Here is a 24,878-nt window from a genome sequence, read left to right as displayed (position 1 = left end):
CAGAAAAGGTCACAGTTTGGTGCGGTTTATTGGCTGGAGGTATCATTGGACCGTACCTCTTCAAAGATGCTGCGAATCGTAACGTAACTGTGAATGGTGAGCGCTACCGTAAAATGATATCCAACTTTTTTTTGCCCGAAATGCAAGAGCATGACTTGCATGACATGTGGTTTCAGACGGTGCCACATGCCACACAGCACGCGTAACAATGGACTTGTTGAGAGGCGAGTTCGGTGAACATTTAATTTCACGTTCGGGACCTGTCAATTGGCCACCCAGATCGTGCGATATAACGCCTTTAGATTATTTTTGGTGGGGCTATGTTAAAGCTCATGCCTATTCAGACAAGCCTGCTTCAATTAACGCATTGGAAGACAACATTAAAGCATTTATATGTGAGATACCGGCCGAAACATTGGAAAGAGTATGCCAAAATTGGACTAAGCGGATAGACCATTTGAAGCGCAGTCGCGGTCAACATTTGCGTGAAATAATCTTCAAGCATTAAATTATATGGACTGTACTATCGATTTAAATACAAATTTCATGCATTTTTCCGAATTTTACGTGTGTTTTTTTGAAAAACTTTCCTATAGCTCTTAAAAAATCACCCTTTAGTTGATTATTTTATGCAACAATATTTAATTCATTTGTCATAATAAATGCGGATAAAACAATGGATACCTGATTTCAAATCCGCGCAAGTACGATTTTAGAATGTATAAATTTATAGGAATGAAAATTTTAAGATTATTGTAAATTTCCGCCACAAAAAACAGTTAGGTTTACGACGAGTAGTCTAAATCTGAATGAGTCTGAATGTTATATGTACAGTCCTGTTCAGTTGATTACAGGCAATAATTTTTATGGAAGAAAGTTGGGTTGGTGCGTGACTACCATTCGCAATTCACAGAGAGAATGTAGGTTCAGTGAAACACCAAAATTATGAAAAATATTTTTTTAATAGCGGTTGCTCCTCGGCAGGCAATGGCAAATTGTATTTCTGCCATGAAAAAGCAGAAAAAATATCTGCCGTTCGGAGTCGGCTTGAAACTGTAGGTCCCTCCATTTGTGGAACAACATCAAGACGCACGGTGGAAATGCTAAAGTTTTAACGCTTTAGGACGCAATCCAAGCTTTGACCTTACTTGAAGTGTTTGCAGGTGCATTACCCCTTTGAAAGATGCAATTAATTGGTCCAAATGTTTCACGAGTCTCGGGAAAAGATGGTTTCACCATATTACTCCCCACACCATAACACCACCTTCACGGCTGTGAGGCTGACTCAAGTACCTTTCCTCCTTTCTTAAGCCATGGGCCATTCGGCCTATCCAGATTGAACTTCTTTTCGTAACTAAATACTACTTTTTTCTATTCCTCGGAACTCGCTGAACGATAATGGATGAATGATCATTTATAAGTCTTATAGTTACAAAACACAGTGTGTAAAACAGTTATAAAAAAGCGATCGATATTTGTAATATAATTCGTTTTCGAAATCTCTATTAAAAAAACGAACTTATGGCGCTATTTTTGGAAAACTTTTGAATTCGCTAAACTAATGGGGCGAGAACTGAGGGAGTGCTAATCTGAACTTTATTGAGAGCTCGTTTTCGGTTTTATTTATTTGAGCTTTATAGCTCGGAAGGTTTGTTAGGGCACACCAATGTGGTTGTTGTTTGGGAAGAGCTTAATGCATTGCTTTCAGGCCTGGTTGGTCCAAATCGACCAAATATTCAGATTGCGGCAAATTCTGGAGAAGACTCATGAACACCAAGTTGACACGCACCACATATTCGACGACTACAAGGCAGCCTTTGATAGCTCGATTCTCGACCAACTATATCGCGTAATGTCTGAGTTCGGTATCACTGCTAAGCTGATATGACTGTCCAGGATGACGTTGAGCAGCACACAGAGCTCCGACAAGATAGGAAAGGACCGCTGCGAAGATTTTGATACCGTTCGAGGATTCACACAAAGGGACCCAGTTGTCATGCGATCTCTTCAACTTTGTTATAGAGAGTGTGCATCGTAGGGGCGGGGTAGAACGAAACGGAACTTTTTTCTATAAAAGTGTCCAGCTCCTTGCTTATGCTGATGATATCGACATCATCGGCCATACCAAGCGGGATATCGCCACTTTTACGGCTGTTGAAAAGGAGTACGTACGATTGGGTCTGGCGGTAAAGATGGCAGAACCAAATATATGCTGGCGTCCTGCAGAGACGGCATCTTTAGCCACAGATCGAAGGTAACAACTATAAATTCAATGTGCTCAAGGGCTTAATTTATCTTTTTTCCCGCTATTAACAGCAACACCGATGTCAGACTTGAAATCAAGCGAGGTGTGTATGGAAGGAACTACCCGGCGAAAAAGGTGTTTGAAGCGGTAGTTGGCGGTCGACGGCGACGTCCTCATGTCCGGTGGAAGGACCAAATTGAAGATGATCTGGCTTCTGTTGGCTTAAGAAACTGGAAAAGGCGTGCGAAAAACAGGGACACCTGGCGAAACATTATTCGGCGCGCTGTAATTCGGTGACGGGTTGTTACGGCCAATTAATTAAGTGGTGCATGCCTGCAGTTTGCGCGCAGTGTACGCTTTCAATACACAATTTCATAAGCTCTTTCAGAGATGCAGCGATCTGCCCCTTAAACGGATAAATTACCTTGTACTAGTTTACGAGTGGCACAAGCGATTTCAAGGCCAGGTCGTCCGCAGAGTAGTTTGATTTTTTTACACAGAGTTTCTAATTTTTCAGTTTTAATTTACTCCTGATTTGTTGTTTATTTTGAGCACAGAAAATGTATTTTATAATTTTAGGTTTTTTCTTTCAACATAACTTTTTTTATTGCTTCACTCCTGAAAAGCTCTTTTCCGAGATCCATCTTTTTTATAAAAATGTAGTTGTGTTTTAGTATATACATCCACAAATTTATAAATGAAAGTGGAAATCGATAAACATAGATGATTCAATTATTCATTTTCCTCCTTTTTTTTGTGCTACGCGCGCTTGCACACAAACGTTCATATTTGCATACATACATACATACATACGTTTGAATGTGTGTACTCGCATATGTATGCATGTATATTTAATACAGGAGCCCATTTGCTTTGAAATTGTTCTGCTTCAATCGATATGACTGTAGGAGCCACATTGTTGAAGAATGATGGGTGTTTATTGGAGATTGCGGTTTGGCTTACTACGTACACCAAAAAGTAAAGATACAAAAACTCGATGTCAAGAAGAACGAATCAAAGCAAGCACGATACACGATGCAATACAGTTGTTGCTGGATTGCTTCACGGGTGTGATAACATATTTGCTTACATCAGTGGGTGGCACTGCGGGAATGTCTCAGTATTATTCCTGCTCCCATAAATGTGGACCTCAGAGTGTGTGTGTGTGTGACACTCTTGAAGTGCAGAAAACACCAATACTAACAGAATGATTGTTGTTCAGCCCTCTTTTTGAGGTCGCGCTGTTGGCGGAGGTGGTGGCAATGGCGCATAGAGTAGGTATACATAATTCCTGCTGTATTACTGGTGATTGCGTGCTACTATTTTTTGGGGTTGCACACACATGTCCGTTTTGCTTCTGTTAAGGTTTTATGATAAATCTCAAACGGCAAGCCGAAGAGCGAGCATCGTGAATTTGTGGCAACTATAATTCGGTGTAGTGTAATTATTTAGTCATGATTCTGGGCTCAAACAACGAAAAACTTTTAGTTAAAATCATGAAAAAACAAGTCGTGCTATTCCGAAAAATCTAAATTTAAGTGCATACTTTAAAGCTGTGCGATTAGTGTGAAAACACAAAAAATTAATTGTTAAAAGAAATGGTGCTGCAAAATGATTTATCATCAAATGTACTATAGATAGTGATACATACACACATACATATGTATATTTGTGCACACTAAACAAACTGGAGCTTATAAAATCGGCGTTGCTGGTTTTGTCAAGTATTTTAAATTAAATAAGTATTTAAAATAAAATGAACAAAAATGAGCATTCTCCCGGAACGTGTCCCGCCTCGCAAGGTAAATACAGCCTATAGTGATTAGGCATCGGAGTTGTATGAAATTGCATATTTTGTTTGACTTCCAAAAGCTGGCGGAGCAGGACAGAAATTTAGTCCGTCAAAAATGAATGTATTGGTATAAATATATAATTTTTTTTCTCATATTTCGCGCATAAATAAACGGCTTTTAAGATCAAATCACACAATAACTGTTATTTAATTTTTTTTTAATTCCAATTTTAATTACGTGTAGTGACTAATGCAAGGGGACCCATTATCAAATGGAACATTAGTATTAACTCAGTTGCCTTTTATGCAGACAACTAAAGGGTCTTTTAAAAGACGCGCCTAGATGTTGTTTCAAAATAAAACATAAACCTTTAGATTCTTAGAGAATACGGATAGATACGAGGTGGAACAATCTAGCTACTCGAAAGACATGTGTGCTCAGAATACAGAAAAATACGCCGGATTTGTACTGGCCCTGTCTAGAAAGGACAGCAGAACTATCGTAGGTATGCTGACGGGCCGCAATTCGCTATCGGTACACGCGTACAAAATGGCAATTACAAGCTATGATAGCTACAGATTTAGTAATGAACTGAAAGAGAGGGAAACCCTACAACACCTTTTATGATCTTGCCCTGCATTAGCTAGAACCCGAATGAGATCTCTAGGAGCTGTAAAATATGAGAAGTTAGAATGTCTCTCGTGGTTTGAGCTTTAGAGCTTACTCAGATTCGCAAAAGATGCAATCTTGTTACAAGAAGCCCACTACAAAGTAAAGGTTAAGCTCCATCTGATACTACTAAGGAGCAATAGGTCTATGTATTTGATGGCTTTTAGCCAGCCAGGTTAACCTAACCTTAGACTCTTTTTGATTTCACTAATTTTATTTAAGATACGGCTCATAAAAATTATATGTGAAAAATGACATCTTGACATCAGAAGTGTCTGCCATGAGCACCTCTACAGGTAAAATCCGCCAAACAGGCGCCATCGATTCATGAATGCCTAATTTTTGGGAACGTAGAGATGTTGGATGTCGATGTTGCAGGTTGTTCAGCAACACTTTGCGCTACAGCAGTATTATTCTCAACAGAAAGTCCAGTTTTCTGTCGGTCAGTCCTTTTTCTATCCTCAACAGAACCAGTTTCTTGAAATTCGCTTACCAACATTTGAATTTTCGCGTAGTTCTATCGTGTAAAATTGTGTATCTGTCACTTGTCAAATATGACATAAAAAAGGTACCGTCTAGAAATTATTAGGTACTAACATCTAGGTGTCACTTTTGAAGGCCCCTTTATAAGTTTTTTTGCATATTCAGTGCATATGTTTTTTTTTTTTGACTACGATTTATGTAATCTGATCAAATCTAATGCTGAGCATCAGAAGTGACTCATTATTAAATGAAGCATTTTTATCAGTACAGTTCTCTTATAAGCAGACAACTACTATAAAACTATAAGGGAAATACTTTACTGAAAATATGTTTGGATATTTAATACCAGCGCTGGAACATTATCGTTCTGTCGACGATAGTTTGCATTTTGGTGCATAACTTTTTTCTTACATTTTTTTCTGTGACAGTGTGTGTTCGCCAAAGGTGTTAAACGTGTTTTCTATTCGCTCTGATATTTTTTCAAATAATTTTCTTTATTATTGCCGTAATTGTAAAATTGCAAATAAAACAAAAAAAAAAAACTATTGAAATAGTGCAAGAGTGCAAATTAAATCCGTTTAGACAGTACCTCGTTTTAATTTATGTAACGTATTAAAAGGTTGAATAATGGTCGGCACCTTTCATTGCATCTTCAGGGGTGCCACAAGGCAATATTTTAGCGCCTCTTAATTCTTTACTTAAATCTGTTCATGAATTCAAAGACTTTTGTGTATGATCTTTGACTCCCATTTTTCATTCAATAGTCACATTAACTTTGTTGTATCCACTTCTTACTAAATTTTAGGTTTTATATACGGCTTAATAGCTCGAAATGCTTGAACACTTTCACTCTCAAATAACATTTTACTTCCTTTGCTCGCTGTAGATTAGAGTATGCAACATTTTTCTGGAGACCTTGCCATCAATTTGCAATTGAGAGAATTGAACGTGTACCTCCTGTGTTCCTAAAATATGCTCTCAAGTCGTTAAAATTCTCAAATCTTATCCCTTCCTATAATTTACGTTTGATTTTAATTAACTTAAAGTCTCTAGGGCGTAGAAGGCCTATACTCTCACTGTTTTTTGTTTTTAGTATAATTAAAGGAGAAATTGATTGCCCATCCTTACAAGTATAACGGAGCATTCAGTTTCATATTCCTACTAGATTTACCCATTTCAACTTAAATTGCTTAGCACGAATTATGCGCAAAATTCCCCAATTACCCGCGCACTAAGAGAAATCAATGAGATCTCAAATTCTCTTCTACTTGACTTTTCTGTGCCAAATAATGATTTTTATGAAATGCTAAACGGTTTTTTTAAATTTATTTAATTATCTGCAGTAATTTAAGCTTATATTAGCTCTAAGTGGTCTGTAAAAACTAAAATTATGTTTTAGACTTGAAATAAACGAGCCCGCTTGGGGCCCACTTCAGTGACTCGGTATTTTAAACTTAAGCTTGACGGAGAGCACCTCGTAGAAGACTCCTGCATCAACTTTATTGTTTAACTTTGTGGCAACAGTGGTTAAATTGCTACGGGCTCTGCCTCCAAACGATAAACTTCCACCCAGAGGATATGCATGGAGGAGGCTCCATTTGGACCCAATATGGCTGGCCACAGCCTGGGTGGAATTAATTAAAGGTTCTGAGAATTCTGGAATGACTGTTGCTTAAGACAAGTATCAAGTTCATACCATCACCCTGACTGCAACACGGGTAGTGGAACCTTTGCGATGTCCGCAAGTACTACAATTGTATGAATGGCCGAAGCGACCCAACGAGTCCAATGAGAGCAGCCCTTTGGACCCTCCTGCTGCTTAACTAGCGTCGTCCTCTTGAGTGACTCCTACCATACGAGAACTTCATACATCATAATTGGGTTTTTACTAAGTTGTTCAATAAGTTATGAATAAGGTAAGAGAGGGCGTTGTTACTAGCCAACGTTTTGTTATATTGGTCCAATCTTCATATGAACGGATGGGAAGTTTCATTTCAATCGGACAATTTATTCTTTGTTTGCAAGCCATTTAGTATCGACGTGTCACAGTATTTTCTACAATGCCAAAAATCAAGTATCATGAAGTGAATGAATTTTTATTTTTGTTAAGTTTAAAAGCAAAGGTAATTTATGAACGAATGTTGAAAGTTTATAACGATTTTTCGCCATCAATTAGTACAGTAGAAAGATGGGCTGCTGAATTTGAACGTGGTCGTACAAGCCTTGAAGACGATCCTCGTCACCATGTCAAGGACATCCAAAAACAGCGACAACACCAGAAATCGTAGAAAAAATACAGGGCATCGTATTAGTAAATCGTCGAGTGACTGAAAGAGATTTGGTAGAAGCGCTAGGCATGTCATTGGGCAGTGTAAGCATTATTTTAAAGAAATATTGGGTTTCAGAAAGCTGTGTGCGAAATTGGTGCCACATTCGCTAGCAATGGAACAAAAACACATTCGAAAGCGACTTTCTTAGCAACTTTTATAGCGTTTTCGAAATGATAGAGTGGATTTTGTGTGTCGATTCATCACTACAACAAGAGGCTCCGCATTCGTGTCCAGAAATCGCCAAATCGACCAAGAAGTTGTTTGTATCAGTTTTTTAGGATGCGGAAGGAATTTTGTTTGTAGATTACTTGAAAACTGGTAAAACAATAAATTCTGAATATTTGTTTAATCTTTTAGACCAGCTGTAGGAAAAAAGTCATGAAAAAATACCCAGTTTGCAAAAGAAAAAAATTATTTTTCATCAGCATAATGCTCAAGAGCATTTTGACAATGGTTACAATCTATGACTTCCATCTGTTTCCAGACCTAAAAGACATGCGCGCAATGCGTTTTTTATCAAATGATGAGGCCGTAATAGATGTGGAAGCGTATTTTGCAGCCCTTCCAAATTCTCACTTCAGGGATGGAGGTCATGAATTAGAATTTTTCTAATAGCGGTCGCCCCTCGGCAGGCAAAGGCAAACCTCCGGGTGTATTTCCGCCATGAAAAAGGTCTTCATAAAAAATATCTGCCGTCGGAGTCGACTTGAAACTGTAGGTCCCTCCATTTGTGGAACAACATCAAGACGCACACCACAAATACGAGGAGGAGATCGGCCAAACACCCAGAAAGGGTGTACGCACCAATTATATGTATATACATATATAAAGGGTTTTTTAATAAGAGGTGTTATTTTGATATACAAAGAAAAATGCTATTTTTTAATATATGCAGATGATCGGATGTTTATTTCATTCTAATTGTGATCACCTCTTCGAGAAATAACACGGTTCGGAAACTTTTCCCGTAAAAGATCAATGGTTTCGTTGCTTGTGTGGCACGTAGCGCCGTCTTGTTGAAAATAAACATTGTCCAGATCAACATCATCCAATTCCGGCCATAAAAAATGATTAATCATCTCTCGATAGCGCAATCCATTTACTTGTTACACCTGTTATTGGATAACCCTATATAAACCAAAACAAATACACTCTTACCTTTTCAATAAAAGCTTCAAAGAGTAGAGAAAAGTCTAGGCTTAACCAAGTTGTCCTGAAAAATTAATGTGCCTCCCAATCCCGTCTACGACTACCATAAATTCTATTAAGTCCCTCTTTCGCTTCACGAAGCATTACTAAGCTGTACCCGACGCGCGTTGCTACGCTAACAACTAAAATAAATTTAAGAAAAATAACTTTACAGAAAAATCAGTACACAAATATTCAATTCATTCTAAGCCATTTTATTGATTTTGTTTATTTCGAAAAAATCGGTTGAACGGGGCAGAAGTTGCGACTCCGCAGCGCCACCTGGTGGTGAGTGGCAGCAATGAGCATATTCTACAAACGTGCTCCGTGGAAAAATACATATATATACGAATTTTTATAATAATCGGTCCAGTAGTTTTGGAGTTCATCGAGGACATAAAGACAAACATTCATTTTTATATATAAAAGAAGAAGAAGGTTTCACAACCAACAAAATCCTGTTTATAACAACGAAATATTATATTTGCCTTCACGACAAGAACATCTGTTTTGTATTTGTTTATATGCGGCAACACTTTTATTGTGGCACCACGGTACGTTTGACATATCACAACAGTCAAATTCATTGCCGCAACGGACGCAACGGATCCATTATGACAGGCCTATTAAATTTGCATCCGACGGATTTTGATGTTATGATCGAATAAAAAAGTTTCGGCAAGTTTTGGAAAGCATTTGTGTGTTTATTTGAACTAATACATAGTAAAAAATTAACATACTTCTGTTTATAGGAAGAATACAGCGAGCAATTTGGATTTGGAAAAAATGGTGAAAAGATTTTCGAAACGCGTGCGAGGGGTGTTGAACTCGGTAGGACCACCATGGATTACGAAAGATAAAATAAATAGGGACATTTCATTATTCGTTTTTGTTTTATTTGTACCTAGCAATGTTGTTTTTGTTGCAACTTACAAATCTCTGTTTGGTGTGGCGGAGCCATCAGCCATCGGGGTCCCTTCACACATGCATTGAGTATGTCGGAGTCATTTATGAGTAGAGAGCATAACCTGCTACAGTATTAAAAACGCAATTGTTCCAAGGTCTAGCATTTACAGTGAAGAGTCGCTGACATACACCATTGAAACAGTGAATTAAATGGACAATTGCTTCGAAAATCAACAATATTTCAGCAAAGTTAGTGTCCCTCAAAGTAGATTTTCATCATATTTGAATGAAAAACAATACACCTTATCCAAGAATCTCAAATACTCGTATGGTAAGTCCCTCCCAAAAATATTGCAAGAAACTATTAACGATGGAATAGTGAAGTATTGAAACTATCTTTGTTTCGGATCAGGGTACGGTTCTATGAGATATCTAGGACGACGTTGATAACCGTTAACATCTTTCGGAGACAGAAATCCTGTGTAGCTGTTTCGAAACACAGAGTGATATATTATACCATATTTCAAATATAAAGCGCAATTAATATAAAAATAATAATAAATCAAATTTTTGGAACAACAAAATTTATAAATTAAAGACTTATACACACCGAATAAGTAACCGAGAGAGAAGTAATTGCAGCTACATATTTAAGTTTATATTAAAATATAAATTCTAAAATTAAGTTTCAGTCATTTTTTTCGAAAATCTTTATTGTAGGGGTTTCGTTCAATTACCATAACTATTTTTTGAAATTTGTGAACTTTTGTGAATTTTGGACAAAGTTTTTGTTATACAATTAAATATATTTTTATAAAAAAATAACGAAAAAAGTCTAACATGAAAAATAAAGCGAATGTTGTAAAAAGATAAAAAGACTTGGTTATGTTACCACAAGTGTTTGTATGTTAATTGCGTTTGCAATGAAAGTATAGTTTCACAAATACGGTAACACTCTTTGTCTCCTTTTTTGTCGTTTTTTTTTGGTCTGTAAACCCTGAAACTTTTATTTTTTGTATTCAAATAAATTGGCGTATAAAAACTGATATAGACAACTGAAGACAAGAACTAAAGTGTACGAAAGTGTTTGAAGAAATTGAAAGAAGTGTATGAGCTAAGAGTGAAACATACAGTGAGAGCCACTCAAAATGGCCCACTTGCGAAAAGTTTCCTCAACGTGTAATACATACATAATTCCGAAAACTCTATTTTTATTTTCTGTATTCTTATTCCCATAAGCCAATATATATATATTTTTTTCTTAAATTATAAATTTAAGTTATATATATATAATATAATTGGCGCTTGCATCCTTTTCGGGTGTTTGTTGTGTGCGTCTTGATGTTGCTTCACAAATGGAGGGACCTACAGTTTTAAGCCGACTCCGAACGGCAAGTACCTAAAATATGCAAATATTTGACCTATTTGGGTGTAAGACTATACGTAAAATAATCAAGCATTTCACCGAAATTAGCTATCGCGTTATCCTATTAGTTATTATAATCGGAATATCTTCTTTGATTTATAATTGATTTCAACCTATTATGAACAGATTCTAGCAATTGTTTTGGTATAGCCTGGAGATATTTTTTCCCACTCCTCCGTGAGGGTTGTCACAGGTTGCTTAAATTTGTTTTATACGATTCCGAATTTCAATATCCAATTTTTGCCATAAATTCAAGGGCTTTAGGATATTCAGCTTTATATTTATTCAGCTCTTGATTTGGTTTCTGGCATGGCAATGGTATTGATAATGGTTGTACGGCTTAGGCTAAGGCCTTTATGCACTGCGACAAGATTGATCTATTGTGAGCCCCTAATTACTTAATTATAATTATTTAGTATACCGAAGCCTTCCTCCTTTAGTAGGTACGAGCCCAGGATTCTGTGTCTCCTGTTGCCTAATGCCTCACAGTTGGTGATTAAGTGTTCTATAGACTCCTCTTCATCAGAGCAGATCCTGCATAATCTTGTACTAGATAATCCTATTGTGTTAAAGTGTTTATTACAGGCAAAGTGACCTGTAAGCGCTCCACAGAGTCATCTGAGGCCCTTTTTATCTAGGGTTAGAGCAGATTTTGATCTGTTGGCATTGAAGTTAAAAAACTTTTTGGAGTGATTAAGGCCGCTTGTGCCGTTCCAGTGTTCCCTGATTTTAGTTTGGATCCATTTTTTGGTTTCCTGTTTTATATTATTTTTGTTAAAGCCGAAAAATGGGGTTGGTCCAATAAATAGCCCTTTTGCCCCTGTTTTGGCATAAAAGTCTGCCTTCTCGTTTCCTTCGTGTCCCTCATGTCCTGGTACCCAAATCAGTGAGACCTGATTATGAGTGGTCAGTTTGTTGAGTGCATTAATACGCTTTATTAGGACTTTTGACTTGAATGTGAAGCTATTCAAGGTTTTGAGAACCGATTGGCTGTCCGAAAGTATTTTAATTTTTTTTCTCGAACCTGGATATGATTTCCACTGTTTCTATTGTAGCGAAGAGCTCCGCATGGAAAATTGTGGTATCTGTCCTTGGTTTCTGGCATATGTTTACTCTCCTATCTGATTGAAACAAGTTGAATTTGGATCCGTCTACAAAAATTACCTTCTTCTGAAACTCAAAAGATTTCATGTAGTAAGTATGAGTTATTTTTTCACTAACGAATGATTTTTTCCGGGCAATTATTTAGGTTTTTTTCGTAGATGATTGCCGTGGATGGGTGAACAAAGTGATTTCGCAATCGAAGCGCATTTCAAGGCCGATGACTCGTGTGCTCGTCGTGATATGGTTCACATTACAATATTCGATGCTCACGTGATGCTCAAAGTGAAGATGTACATAGTTCGTTCATGGGTGGGAAGTTTCCGAGCAACAAGTTCGGCGGCAAACAGCCCACGGTCGGGGTCCAGCCGAATATCGAGAACAAGTGAAAATATTGAATTTGTCGCTACAATACCATATTTTTTCGGGAATCGTCTTTGGACGGGCGCATGCTGAACGATTATTTTATACCAGTAAAGAGAGATAATTTTTCCTTCAGCACACATACATGGTTTCAGCAACACTGCGTGATTTCGTCCGTAACAAACTGATAAGCCGTTTCGGAGACATATCCTAGTAACCCAGGCCGCCCGATCTTACCTCTGTGGATTTTTTTGGATATGGGGTACTTCAGAAATAAAGTCTATGAAACAAACTCTGCGACCACTAAACGAGCACCAAAAGAATATATCGTGCGCGAGTGGCATGGAGTACGGAGGCCGAATTCCCCAAGTGTATTCGAAGTAACATTTAAGGGAAATATATGTGCAGTGATTCAATGTTTCATTACGGTGAAACTTCGCATATTTCGCTAAGCCCTCTGGGTTTCGGGCACCAACACGTGGGTTATCAGCAACTTTAAACACAAAAAAACCAGCTCTCTCGAATCGGTTCCCTTGGTAAAAGCATATTTTGTGAAGGAGAAGAAATAATTGTACAAATAAAAGTTTAAAATAAAATGTGAGTAAATGTTTTATGCTTAATAAAATATTACTTAAAATTGTACTGTGCAACACAACAAAATAGCCACTGTTCGCTGTGGGTTCTGTCAGAGAGTACTAAAAAAAAAACAAATATACGTGTATGGGTAATTTGGAAGATAACGGTTGAATTTTTATATGGGGTTCAAAGTTTACACCTTTTGCACATTCTTATGATAAACAGACTAGGAAAATATTTGATCCTGGCATCTCAAATATACATATGATAAGCTCAGCAGCCATAAGTAAGGCAAAATAAATAAAATAAATTTTTTTTCGTATTAAAGTTAAATATCAAAAACGGAATTTTTAATGACTTTTGCCAAAACTTACCACAATTGTTTGAAAATTTTATACATGTCATTTAATACGAAATATACTACAAAGTGTCAATAATTCATATATTATATTAAAGTTTTTGTTGTTTTATTTTCTTTCATTCAAAAGAATTATCGAATTACAGCCGTTGAAAAATACTTAAGAACGATACCCACCTCCTTAATTAATTAAATGTTTTGAATATTAGCTTTAATTCTATAACTGTAAAATGTGTTCAATCCGTATCAGTCTTTTTATCTTAGAAAAACATATTTTTTACTTCATGTACAAAAGTTAATACAATCCGAAAATCGTTCGAGAAAAATACGTAAGGACGAACAAAAATAATAGTAAAATCAGAATAATATTTTGTTAAAAATCCTTTTTGCTTTATTATTGCTGCACAACGCCTTTGCATTGACGTTATTAAACCTACAGTGTTCAATGGGAATGGATTCCCATGCTGCCTTGGCCTTTTCAAACGATCCAAATTGGTGATATTCTGTGCACTGAAGACATTTTCCGTCGATTCTATGCTGTTCTGTTCAATTTAAGTCGACGCTCGAAGATGTCCAATCCGGAACAGTGATAAAATTGTCTTTGAACAACTGTATTGCCACACGAGAAGTGTGCTTCGGATCATTGTCTTGTTGAAGATCAACGGTAAATTCTCTTCGGCATAAGGTAACATTACTAAATGAAGTACCTGAAGGTAATTGACCGCATCTATATTCCCTTCAGTACGATGCACCGTTCCAGAAAAAGCAGCCCCACACCATTATTGGCGCTCCTCCGTGATTTATAATTGGTTAGACGAATTTGGGGTCGAATGCTGCACGCCTTGGCCGCCGTTCGTACTTCCAACCATCTGGACCAACTTTACTTATTTTCGTTTCATCGCTGTATAAAATACATACAGGGTCGGGCACTCGAAGTGTAACCAATTAAAAAGGCCAGTAATTTAGTTTGGAAAATTGCTTTACAAAATTGAGAATAAATTTACTTTTGCTCGATATGACCATCTTTTGCGTTGGCTATGGTCTTGAGATGGTCCAGAAACACGGGACAATGGCTTTTTCCAACCTTTCTAGTCTGGTGAATCTTTCAGTTCGGACCTTGCTCTCCAAAATGGCCCAAAGAGAATAATCCATGGGACTCGCGCCTGGTGAATTCCAGGTCCATTGTTTTTAGCCATTCTTGGTTCACTCGAGCTTTGTGAGACGGCGTCGAGTCCTGTTGAAACATCCATCGTCTGCCGCTGAAATGTTTGTCTGCCCACGGCTTCAAAGCAACCTCCATAATACTTACCTTATAATATTTCGCATTTACCTTGACGTCAGGCTCGATGAAAACGATTAGAGAGCGCCCATCTGCGGTTGCCCAAACCATTACCTGTGGCGGGTGCTGTCTCCTGGTGGCCAATCGATGACTAAAATTCTAGTATGAACGGTTGTTCAAATAAATTCTATCGTTTTGGGAGTTTACGAATTGCTCAATTTGAAAAAATGTCTCTTCAGAAAATACAATGTTCGGCAATTGCCCGCTTTCGGCCAAGCGAAGCAACTCCTTCGTTCACTCAAGTCGGACTTGTTGCTGCTTCGGTGTGAGATCATGCGCCTTTTGGATCTTTTAAAGCTGGCCTTTGAGATCATTTTTTAGTAAGCGATTGAGGCTACGGTTAGATATTTTCAGTTCTTTCGCCATTTGATTGGCACTTCGTCGGGGATTTCGCTCAAGTCACTTCTTCACTTTTTGAACCATTTCACGTGACGTTGCTTGCAGTCTTTTGATACCCAACTCAATTACGTTTTGCGATGCTACCAGTATCATTGTAACGCGTAATGGTGCGCTAAACAAAATTTTTTAAGGTGCTCGAGTTCACGAACAATCGCTGGTTCTGATTTTCGAGCCAAATATAATGCAATGTAATGATAATGTAAATGAATATGGTCGGAAGTATCATGCGAAATCAGTAAAGGGTGATCAGATCAGATCGTACAATTTTATCACGAAAAAAAAGTGTTCATCACGCGCTCAGGTCAACTTATGGCGATCAGCGATGAGACCCATTTTGGGCTTAATGGCTACATCAAATAGCAAAATTTCCGTATTGGGGCTAAAGAGCAATCCGAAGCCATTAAATCTATTGAAAACAACCGTTTGGTGGGATCTATCGATCCATATTTCTTCAAAGACGAGGCTGACGCCTATGTAACAGTGAATGGCGAACGCTTTCGAGCCATATTAAACATACAGTCCGTGACACAATGGATTTATTGCGTCGTCATTTCGGTGAGCAAGTTATCTCTCATCTCGGACCAGTGGAGTGGGCAATTAGGCAACAAAATCGTCTGATATCCCACCTTTAGACTTTTATTTGTGGGAGTATGTGAAGTCTAAATGCTTTGAGGATAAACCAGTTTCGATTGAGGCATTGGAAGCCAATATTACTAAAGTTATTCACAAGATACTGACCGAAGTCCTCCAGCGAAATATTCAAAATTGGTGTTTACGGATGGCCGAATTATGGAGCAGTTGCGGCCAACATTTGAAAGAGATTATCTTAAAAAAATAAGTGCCATGTCGGTTGTACACAAAAATAATAAAGATTGCCCAACAATTTGAATTTTCCTTGTTTTATTTCAATTTAAAACCGATATCTCTAAATTGATCTCCCTTTATAAGGATTAAATGACCTCGAATTGCTATATGAACCGTTTATTGGAAACGGATTGTCAATCAGAAGATAAAACAATTTCAGATGAGATTGTTTCACCGGCGGTATTTGAGTAGTTCTGGGTCATGGATTTATTAATTTTCCATGATAAGTATGAACGATAGGGTATGTGAAATTTTTTATTCTTACCAGGTATCATAAAAGCATATTCAATTTTCCATAACACCAAGTACATATCTTTCGCAATAAACTATTAAATTAACAGCTCTCCGTAGTTAAGGATTTTCGAGTTTTATTTTTTACGCTTAAGTAACTTACCTTTTTTACGGCGTCATGCGAAAGATTTAGAGACATCAATTCTACAAATTTGAAACTCAAATATCTCGAAAACGAGAGCTAATCTAGAGAAATTGTCAGTACCATTGAATTAAAAAAAAAACAATCGTGCAATACAACCCCGTAGCGCCTAAAGCCCAAGAACGGCCAAGACCTACACGGTTTGAACAAGTCCATTAACCTGAGGACAGTGGGTGGTAGAAACTGGTGAACGAATCATGAACGAAGCAAAAGCTCAGCCCGAGCTGTAAAGCTGCCCGATGATGATGATGATCGATAGTGCCAAGGAGAAAATTTCAAAACTTTTCTTGGGTTCGATCGGACGAAAAATGCTAGCTACAAATAACTGTCGAGCGTGAGACCTTCACTTCGGAATGCAGAGCTCTCGCTGCAATAAACAAAGTAATACAGCCATACCCTACCTAACTTCCTGGCGTTAGACCATAGGCCTTGTTCGCCAGATCTTGTAGCGTACGACTTCTATCCGATTCCTAAGATGAAATCTGCATTGAAAGGAATAAGATTTGGGTACTTTGACGCTGTGAAAGAGAAAGCGGCATATGGCCTGAAAGGGTTGAGGGATGAATGCTTCTTGCACTGTTTCTGTTTCGGTTTTTAGGGATATAGGAGAGGCGTTTATAGAAGGTGATAAGTAAATATGTACGAGAATGTGTAAAATGAAAATAAAATATTTTATACATTCAGCCAGTTTATTTAATAGCCATACCGCATACCGAAGCAAACTTATGAAAATACCCCAAAGTTGTATTGAATCATCATTTTTAATAAACTATTTTCCATAACTATCAATGAAAAAAAATCGTTCAAAACATTCACAGACTAAATTTGTTAATGTCCGTAACTGTTTAGACACATATATATCCATATACATTATACTCTATGTACGCATATATCCATAGTCACACGCATCTTCTTCCAATCTCATATCGTTATCCACTTAGTCATTGAAATGGTTTTGCATGAAAATTTGGTTTTTGAAACTTTAACACTTTCATTGGGCACCCATTACATGCGAGTGTGCATGTTTGTGATATTCAACATGCAACAGCTACAAAATCATCTTAATAATATTAACAGCATAAAATTCAAGCATATGACGTTAATCCTGCTGACTGCGGCTAACACTTGGTACTTGTTTGTTCGAATAGATTTGATGAAATTACCAGCCAGCCGTAACAAATGAGACCGCCGGTGCTTCGGTGTTTCGCATTTCCCGGGTTAAGTGCATCAAAAAATCACTACAATCAAATTAGGGTGTGATGGCGAAACAATTGTCCCCAGAGAAAAATTTGTGCACAGATTGACGCGAAGCTTTAATGGCACCCTAATTGAATGTGTAAATAAATTTGTGGATTGCTCATAGGGTCGACGGCAATACTTTACTTATAACATAGATATCTACATAGAAAATAACAAAATAGTGGATGTAAATATTCAAATGTTGCACGCAAAGTCAAAAAAGTACACACAAGTTAAATATGGGATGTGGGTAGGGTGGGGGAGTACAAAGAGTAATACGCATTTGAGCGTTTGCAATTCAATAAAATGGAATTTAATTGAAACCAACTTAGCAAGTGTATTTATTTATTGCAGAAATCCTTAGCACACACACAAACAGAGTTTGCTATTCACCGCAAAATCGATTGGTCCCTTGGAGTCAGCATTCGGTGGTGAATTCGGCTAACAATGTGGAGCAGGCCGGATCTGTGGTAGCTGCGCGTTCAAAAAGTCAAAACTTGGGTTTGATTTGCGTGGTCTGTGGAGACACCAGCTCTGGCAAACACTACGGGATTTTAGCCTGCAATGGTTGTTCTGGTTTCTTCAAACGAAGTGTTCGCCGGAAACTGATCTACAGGTTAGTTTGCTAATAGAAGATATTTAAAATACATAAATTTATTGATGTAAGTTATATTGTATTATAATTTCAATTAGTGAAAAGATGAAGCAAATTTAATTTAATTTAATTCAGAATGAAGGATTTCTAGAACTTAATTGGCAGTTCTAAAAAATGTGTGTATGGCAACACTATATAGCAAAATCAACTTTTTTTGTGTGTATTGTACAAAAATCTGGATTTCGGAGGTTAATTTTTTTACTTATGACTCAACCTGTTAAAAAAATCTGGTTTGGTCTAATACCCAGCCGCGTGAGGTACAGTGTAATCAATTACCATATTTTCAAAATCTATTATACCGTTAGAAAAAAAAATGGAAACTTTTTTAAAATAATTTTGATTCCTAAGCAAAAAAATACCCGTATTGGAAACAGTTCTGTGTCCATTTTTATGTAAATATCATTAATTCCGTCACTGAAATAGAGCTGAAAAAAAATTGAAGATAGGTTTATAACATCGCCTTATTATGGCGCCACAGTTCAGCAAATTCATGAATGGAAGCATATATGTACACATACATATGTACCCACGTCGTGCAACTTGGCAATTCGAAGCTCACTGCCATTTTCCATCTTAATCATATTATTCCACTTTCAAATGATTAACAGGCAAACTTCTATGTAAGGGATGAAAAAGGTGGCATCACGTATTCGCTGAACTGAATTTACTCTCTATGCATTCCGATAATCCACGGCTTTTGAACGTTATTCTTACCTTCATCCCTTCCAAAAGACTCAAATATTCCGTTCGTGCGCACTATGTTATGTGGTCACATTTGGTTAAGTGTATTCTTCTTAAGCTCCATATCAATCTCTTGGGATGGGATAAAGTGAGTTGACATTTGCGATGACTGAAGAGAAATACATAGTATTGTGTGCTGAATAAAAAAGAATTCAATTTGGGTATTACAAAAACGGGGTTTGACTTTATCTTTTAATTTTTTCACATTATGCTTTATGACTGCCAACTGCTGTGGATGCATTTTTTGGAATGTTTTTCCTTCAGATGATGGAAGATTTTTTTAATTTATACATTTTAATTTTAGTAACTGCAGTTACTATTTAAATAAGAGGGTTCAGAGGGACTTGTTTGTGCTTCTGACTAAGATCATCAACTTAATTATTGTTCGCCGGTTCTTGTTATTGTAGTCTTGTAATTCGAGTGTTTCGCTTAAGGCGCAGAGGTAAAGCATACGTAATGAATGTAAATGGTTAATTAAGTCACACTAGGATAATAATAAAAATGTAATGAAGGTTTATCATGTTCGCCTCGAACATTCATTGATATTTCTTCCATGCTTAAGTGAACGACTTAATAGAGAGTTCATGGCACAGAGTGCAAAATATAACTGATGTCCAAAAAACGCTTCGCTTATTTATTCCGAATCACTTTCGAATGAAACTTTATTTATTACATTGCATTACCTCCTTATTGCCAACTATTAGCTGCTATATATTTTATATTTTATTTGATAGTAAATTTTGTGCAGCATGAATGTGAAACGGGAGCTTGTTTTAGAACTACAATCTGTGTCTGAAGAAAAGAACCAGTTTTTTCTTGTAACTTCAAGATATATTTCGTTCTGCTTTTTGCTGCGTAATAGTCCCACTCAACGGCTACGACGCCAGTGCTAACTCAGGTTTGTGTCGTTCGAAACTTTCCTGTAAACGCAACCAAACAAAAATGAGTGAGAAGTACGTGAAATGTTTTGAGGCAGTGTTTTTATGCACGCATTTGAAAAGGCCAAAATTATCTTACGCCGAGGCTGTAAAAGTGATTAAAAAATCAAAAAGTTTGTTGTGATGTGGAATCAGCGGTATAAATGTTGATGACTTTTCCGAGCGCGGCTTGAAGCGAGTGACGACAGAAAAGCAGGATAAAGTGATCGTCCAACTTTTAAGCGGGACCCTTTTTCGTGACTACGCCAAGCACACTCAGTTCTTGCTAAAAAGGGAATAGATGTGAGTATCAACACCATCAACACCACATCATCAAAACCACTGCCCTCAGAAAAAACACATTGAGAAACTGGCCTTCCCAGTCCCCAGACGCCAACCTCATTGAAAATGTGTGGGGAACTATGAAAACGCATCTTGCCGGAAGGCCAGTCCATGATTTAAAGCAACTCGTGCGTCAAGTTCGCAAAATCTAGTTCTGTTTGACGACGAGCTACGCAGAAAAGCTGGTTCAAAGCATGAGGAAAATGCCAAGGCTCGTAGTTTTGTACATACTTTCATGTAAAAAATTTTAATCGCAATATCTCGAGAACTATTATAGACACCATAAATTTTTTTTTTCGAAATAAAGGTTAAATCATAAGGAATCGTTACGTGTATAACAGAAAATCTAAAAAACTGGCCAAATCAACTAAAAATTGATTAAAAAAATTTTTTTGACTTTTTTTTGGTCAAAATTTCGAAATTTTTTTTTAACATAATACTAATTTAAACTACTTATTTGTTTCTATATTGTCTGTAAATTGCATTGAAATCCATCCAACGGTTCAAGAAATATTGATTTTTGAAAAAAACACGGTCCCGATTTTCAACATGGCGTAGATGACTCAATTTTGAAAATTTTTCAAAATCCTTTTAGGCTCGAATGTATCTTACCTAGAACTAATATTTCCCAAAGTTTCAAAGAAATCGAAAGACCACTTGCAAATCTCATATTTTCTGACGGAGTCTTACCCATATATATCTTTTATACATCATGAATAATCGCAGTTTCTTTTTTCTGACACAGACTGTGCATTTGCAAGGCAAGAGAACTTATGAAATTGAAAAACTTAATGTGAACAGATGATTTGTTCAGTGGAAGTGTGCAAATAAAGAAACACAAACAAAAAACTGGACGAAAGCGATCCCTCAGAACTAATAATACGATTAAAGCTGTGCGTGAACGGGCTCGTAGAAATTGTTTCGCTACGAAAACTCGCTAACATTCTTAAAATGAGCCATCAGACTGCGCATTTGATAAATAAGGAAAATTTTAAGCTTAAGCCTTATAAAGCGTTTTTCAACAGGTGCGCTTCAACTTTTTTCCGATAGGGAGGGCGAACGACGCAATATTTTTTATTTTTCGCTTGCCATTTGTAAACTTCATTAGTATACATTTCATCATGGAACGCTACACACTTGAGCAACGATTGCATATCGTGCAAATTTTTTATGAAAATAGTCGTTCTGTTGCTGCTACTTTAATCTAGATTTTTTCCAAAAAATCATCTTCAGTGATGAAGCTCACTTTTGGCTCAATGGCCTTGTCAACAAGCAAAATATGCGTTACTGGGCAGAAAGCAATCCACACGTGATTCATGAGGCACCGTTGCATCCCGAAAAAATCACTGTTTGGTGCGGCTTACATGCCGGCGGCGTAATTGGCCCATATTTTTTCGTTGACGAGAACGATCGCCACGTTACTGTGAATGGAAATCGATACCACGACATGAAAAACGATTATTTTTGGCCGCAATTGAATGGTATGGACTTAGATGACATGTGGTTTCCACAGAACGGGGCCACAAGCCACACAGCACACGCTGCAATTGATTTGTTGAAGAGTAAGTTCGATGAGCGCATTATTTCCAGAAATGGACCGGTCGAATGGCCGCCGCGCTCGTGTGATTTGACGCCTCTAGACTATTTTCTTTGGGGTTATGTGAAGTCATTGGTCTACAGTAACAAGCCGGCGACGATTTGTGAGCTCAGAGCCAATATCGAACGCGAAATTGCTGGAATTTCGGCCGATTTATGCAAAAGAGTGGTCGAAAATTGGGTTCAACGATTGGACTTCGTAAAACGTGCACGCGGTGGTCATGCAAAAGAAATCGAATTTCATACTTAAATGTATATGTTCAAACTCGATATTAAAAAAAAAATTAGTTAAAAAGTCAAACCGTTTGTATTTTATTCAAAAAAAAAAGAGAAAGTGGGCATGGACTCGACACACCCTTAAAAAACTAGCCCAAGGAATACCAACGATGACAATAGACTCAAGGGTAGGCCAAGAGGATCCTGCGACGCAGCCTGCATGACAAAATAACTCGCAACGATCTGACCTGGATTCAAACGCAAACGATAAAAATAAGTGGAAATCATTAACTTTGGCACAATGCGCCATATAATCAACGCTTAAGAAAACTATAATAATAGCGAGTGGAGTGATAAAGACGTCAAAATAAATGTAGAATTTTATCTAAACAATGTTTTACTAAATCATTTGAAGCCTCACGCAATGGAGATTTTTGGAAATAAATTATTATTTTTTCAATAAGATTCTGCTCCTGCATGTAATGCCAGAATTGTGCAAAATTGGTGTCGCGAAAATGTTCCAAGTTTCATAACAGTGGAAGAATAGCCTCCGTCTTCTCCATACTTAAACCTATTCGATTATAGCAAACATTACCAAAAAAATCCGACGCAAAAAAAGTGCAGGAATATTGGCTGATAAGTGATTCGTGAAGTGCTGATTTGTGTACATGTTCTTGTCCAAAATTGAAAAGTTGTGCAAAAGGATGTATTCAAGTGTTTCTAGACTATAAAACAGCTTTTGGTACAGTGCAACATGACAAGCTCTTTGACATTGTAGCATCGCTCGACATTGACACAAAAGAGTTACGATGCTTTAGGAACCTTTAGTGGAACCAAATCGCACGAAATCCCAATTCTTAAAGGCATTAGGCAAGGATGTATATTATCACTTCACCTTTTCAACATCTATGCTGAGAAAATCTTTCAGGAAGATCTTTGGAATTTACATCAAGGCATACAAATTAAGTGAGTGGCTCTAAATAACATTAGATACGACGACGATACCACACTCATAACTTGAGTAATTTGATAACGATACTAAATAAAGTGCTTCATCCCAGCAAAAATTACGTCCTTAAAATTAACATCAACAAAACGAAATTCATGCATGTCAGTAGGAGTTACGAAGGTGCAGGCCGTCATAAACTGATGGTTCACAATGTATAGATAGAAAAAGTTTGAAATTTTATTTACGTTCTGCCAAAAAAATATCGGGAATTGTTCATTTAAAATGCGCGCGTTACACATATGTATGTCTAAATTTTTTTGCTGTAATGTTGGTACAACTGCCCTCTATAGTGTCGCAGAGTTTGAGCGTGATCTGTCAATTAGCTGGTTTTTGACATTTAATTATATCAGTCAACCGCAGGTGTGTTCTGGGAGTTTCACTATGGATAAAAATATCGAACAAAGAATTTGTCTTAATATTTTGGTGTGAACGGAATTTCGTTCGTCGAATCATTGAAAATGTTGCAGAAAGCCTGTGGCAAGTGCGCTTTATTAAAAACATGGGTCTACGAGTGGTATAAAGCTTTTGCAAAGGGCCGAGAAGTCGTGGAAGATTTGCCAAGATCTGGTCGCCCATCAACGTCTTCAACGGATGAAAACGTCGACAAAGTCCAGAAAATTCGGCTGGAAAACCATGAATTAAGTTTTAGGGAGGTACCTCATGACCTTAGAGTGTCTATCGAATCAATTCGCAACATTCTACGCCAACAATTGGGCATGAGATGCGTGGCTGCTCGAATCGTTCCAATAGAGTTTTCTTCAAAATATTTATCGGAAGAAGGTGGCTGAAGACATGCTTAAGCAAGTGAATTCGGACCCAACGTTTATACTATACAGTGCAACATAACAGGTAATGAGTTTGACATGCAAACCAGTCAACAGCCGGCTGAATGGCGCTATCCACATGAGCCGAAACCCAAAAAACCACGTCAATGTCGGTCAAAAGTGAAAATCATGCTACTCGTTTTCTTTGATGATCATGGTGTTAAGCACATGGAACTCATTCCAAATGGTGAATGGAATTTTCGGAAAGAAAACTCATGGATCTTGCTCTATGATAACGAACCGTCTCACAAGGCTCGTATTGTGCACACTTTTTTGACCAAAAACTCGACAAATATCTTTGAACAACCACCGTATTGGCCGGATTTAGTCCCCTGTGACTTTTTCCTTTTCCCAAAACTTAAATAGCCCTTCCGCAGACGCCGCTTTAAGTCGATAGAGGCCATTAAGGTTAATTCGCTGAAGGAGCTGCGGAAGATCTCTTTAAACGCGTTTAAAGAGGTGATTTGATGACTCTACTAATCGGTAGCATATGTGTATTGCTTCGAATGGAGCCTATTTTGAAGGCGACAAAATACATGTTGATGATTAAACAATTATTTTGCGTTTTATTGAACAATTCCCTGTACTTTTGTGACAGAATGTATTTTGGTTGCTGGCTTGGAAACAATAACTAGAATAGAAATATAAAAAATAAAATAAATAAATAATTGGCGCGTACACTTCTGTTAGGTGTTTGGCCGAGCTCCTCCTCCTATTTGTGGTGTGCGTCTTGATGTTGTTCCACAAATGGAGGGACCTACAGTTTCAAGTCGACTCCGAACGGCAGATATTTTTATGAGGAGCTTTTTCATGGCAGAAATACACTCGGAGGTTTGCCATTGCCTGCCGAGGGGCGACCGCTATTA

At 37.4% G+C, this 24,878-nt stretch overlaps 1 protein-coding gene across 1 annotated transcript in view; it reads left to right on the top strand.

Moving 5' to 3' along the window:
- Positions 1 to 15,706: 15,706 nt before the first annotated feature.
- LOC129244088 (photoreceptor-specific nuclear receptor) overlaps positions 15,707 to 24,878 on the top strand; it is a 35,955-nt gene continuing 26,783 nt past the window's right edge. Inside the window, exons 1-2 of the mRNA XM_054881704.1 lie at positions 15,707 to 15,731; positions 18,067 to 18,328. Coding sequence (XP_054737679.1) covers positions 15,707 to 15,731; positions 18,067 to 18,328 — 287 coding nt within the window. The remainder of the gene's footprint in view (positions 15,732 to 18,066; positions 18,329 to 24,878) is intronic.

This window comes from Anastrepha obliqua, chromosome 4 (assembly GCF_027943255.1).
Source record: "Anastrepha obliqua isolate idAnaObli1 chromosome 4, idAnaObli1_1.0, whole genome shotgun sequence".
Classification (NCBI taxonomy): domain Eukaryota; kingdom Metazoa; phylum Arthropoda; class Insecta; order Diptera; family Tephritidae; genus Anastrepha; species Anastrepha obliqua.
The sequence above is the reverse complement of the archived record's forward strand: the minus strand, read 5'-3'. Positions and strand labels throughout refer to the sequence as shown.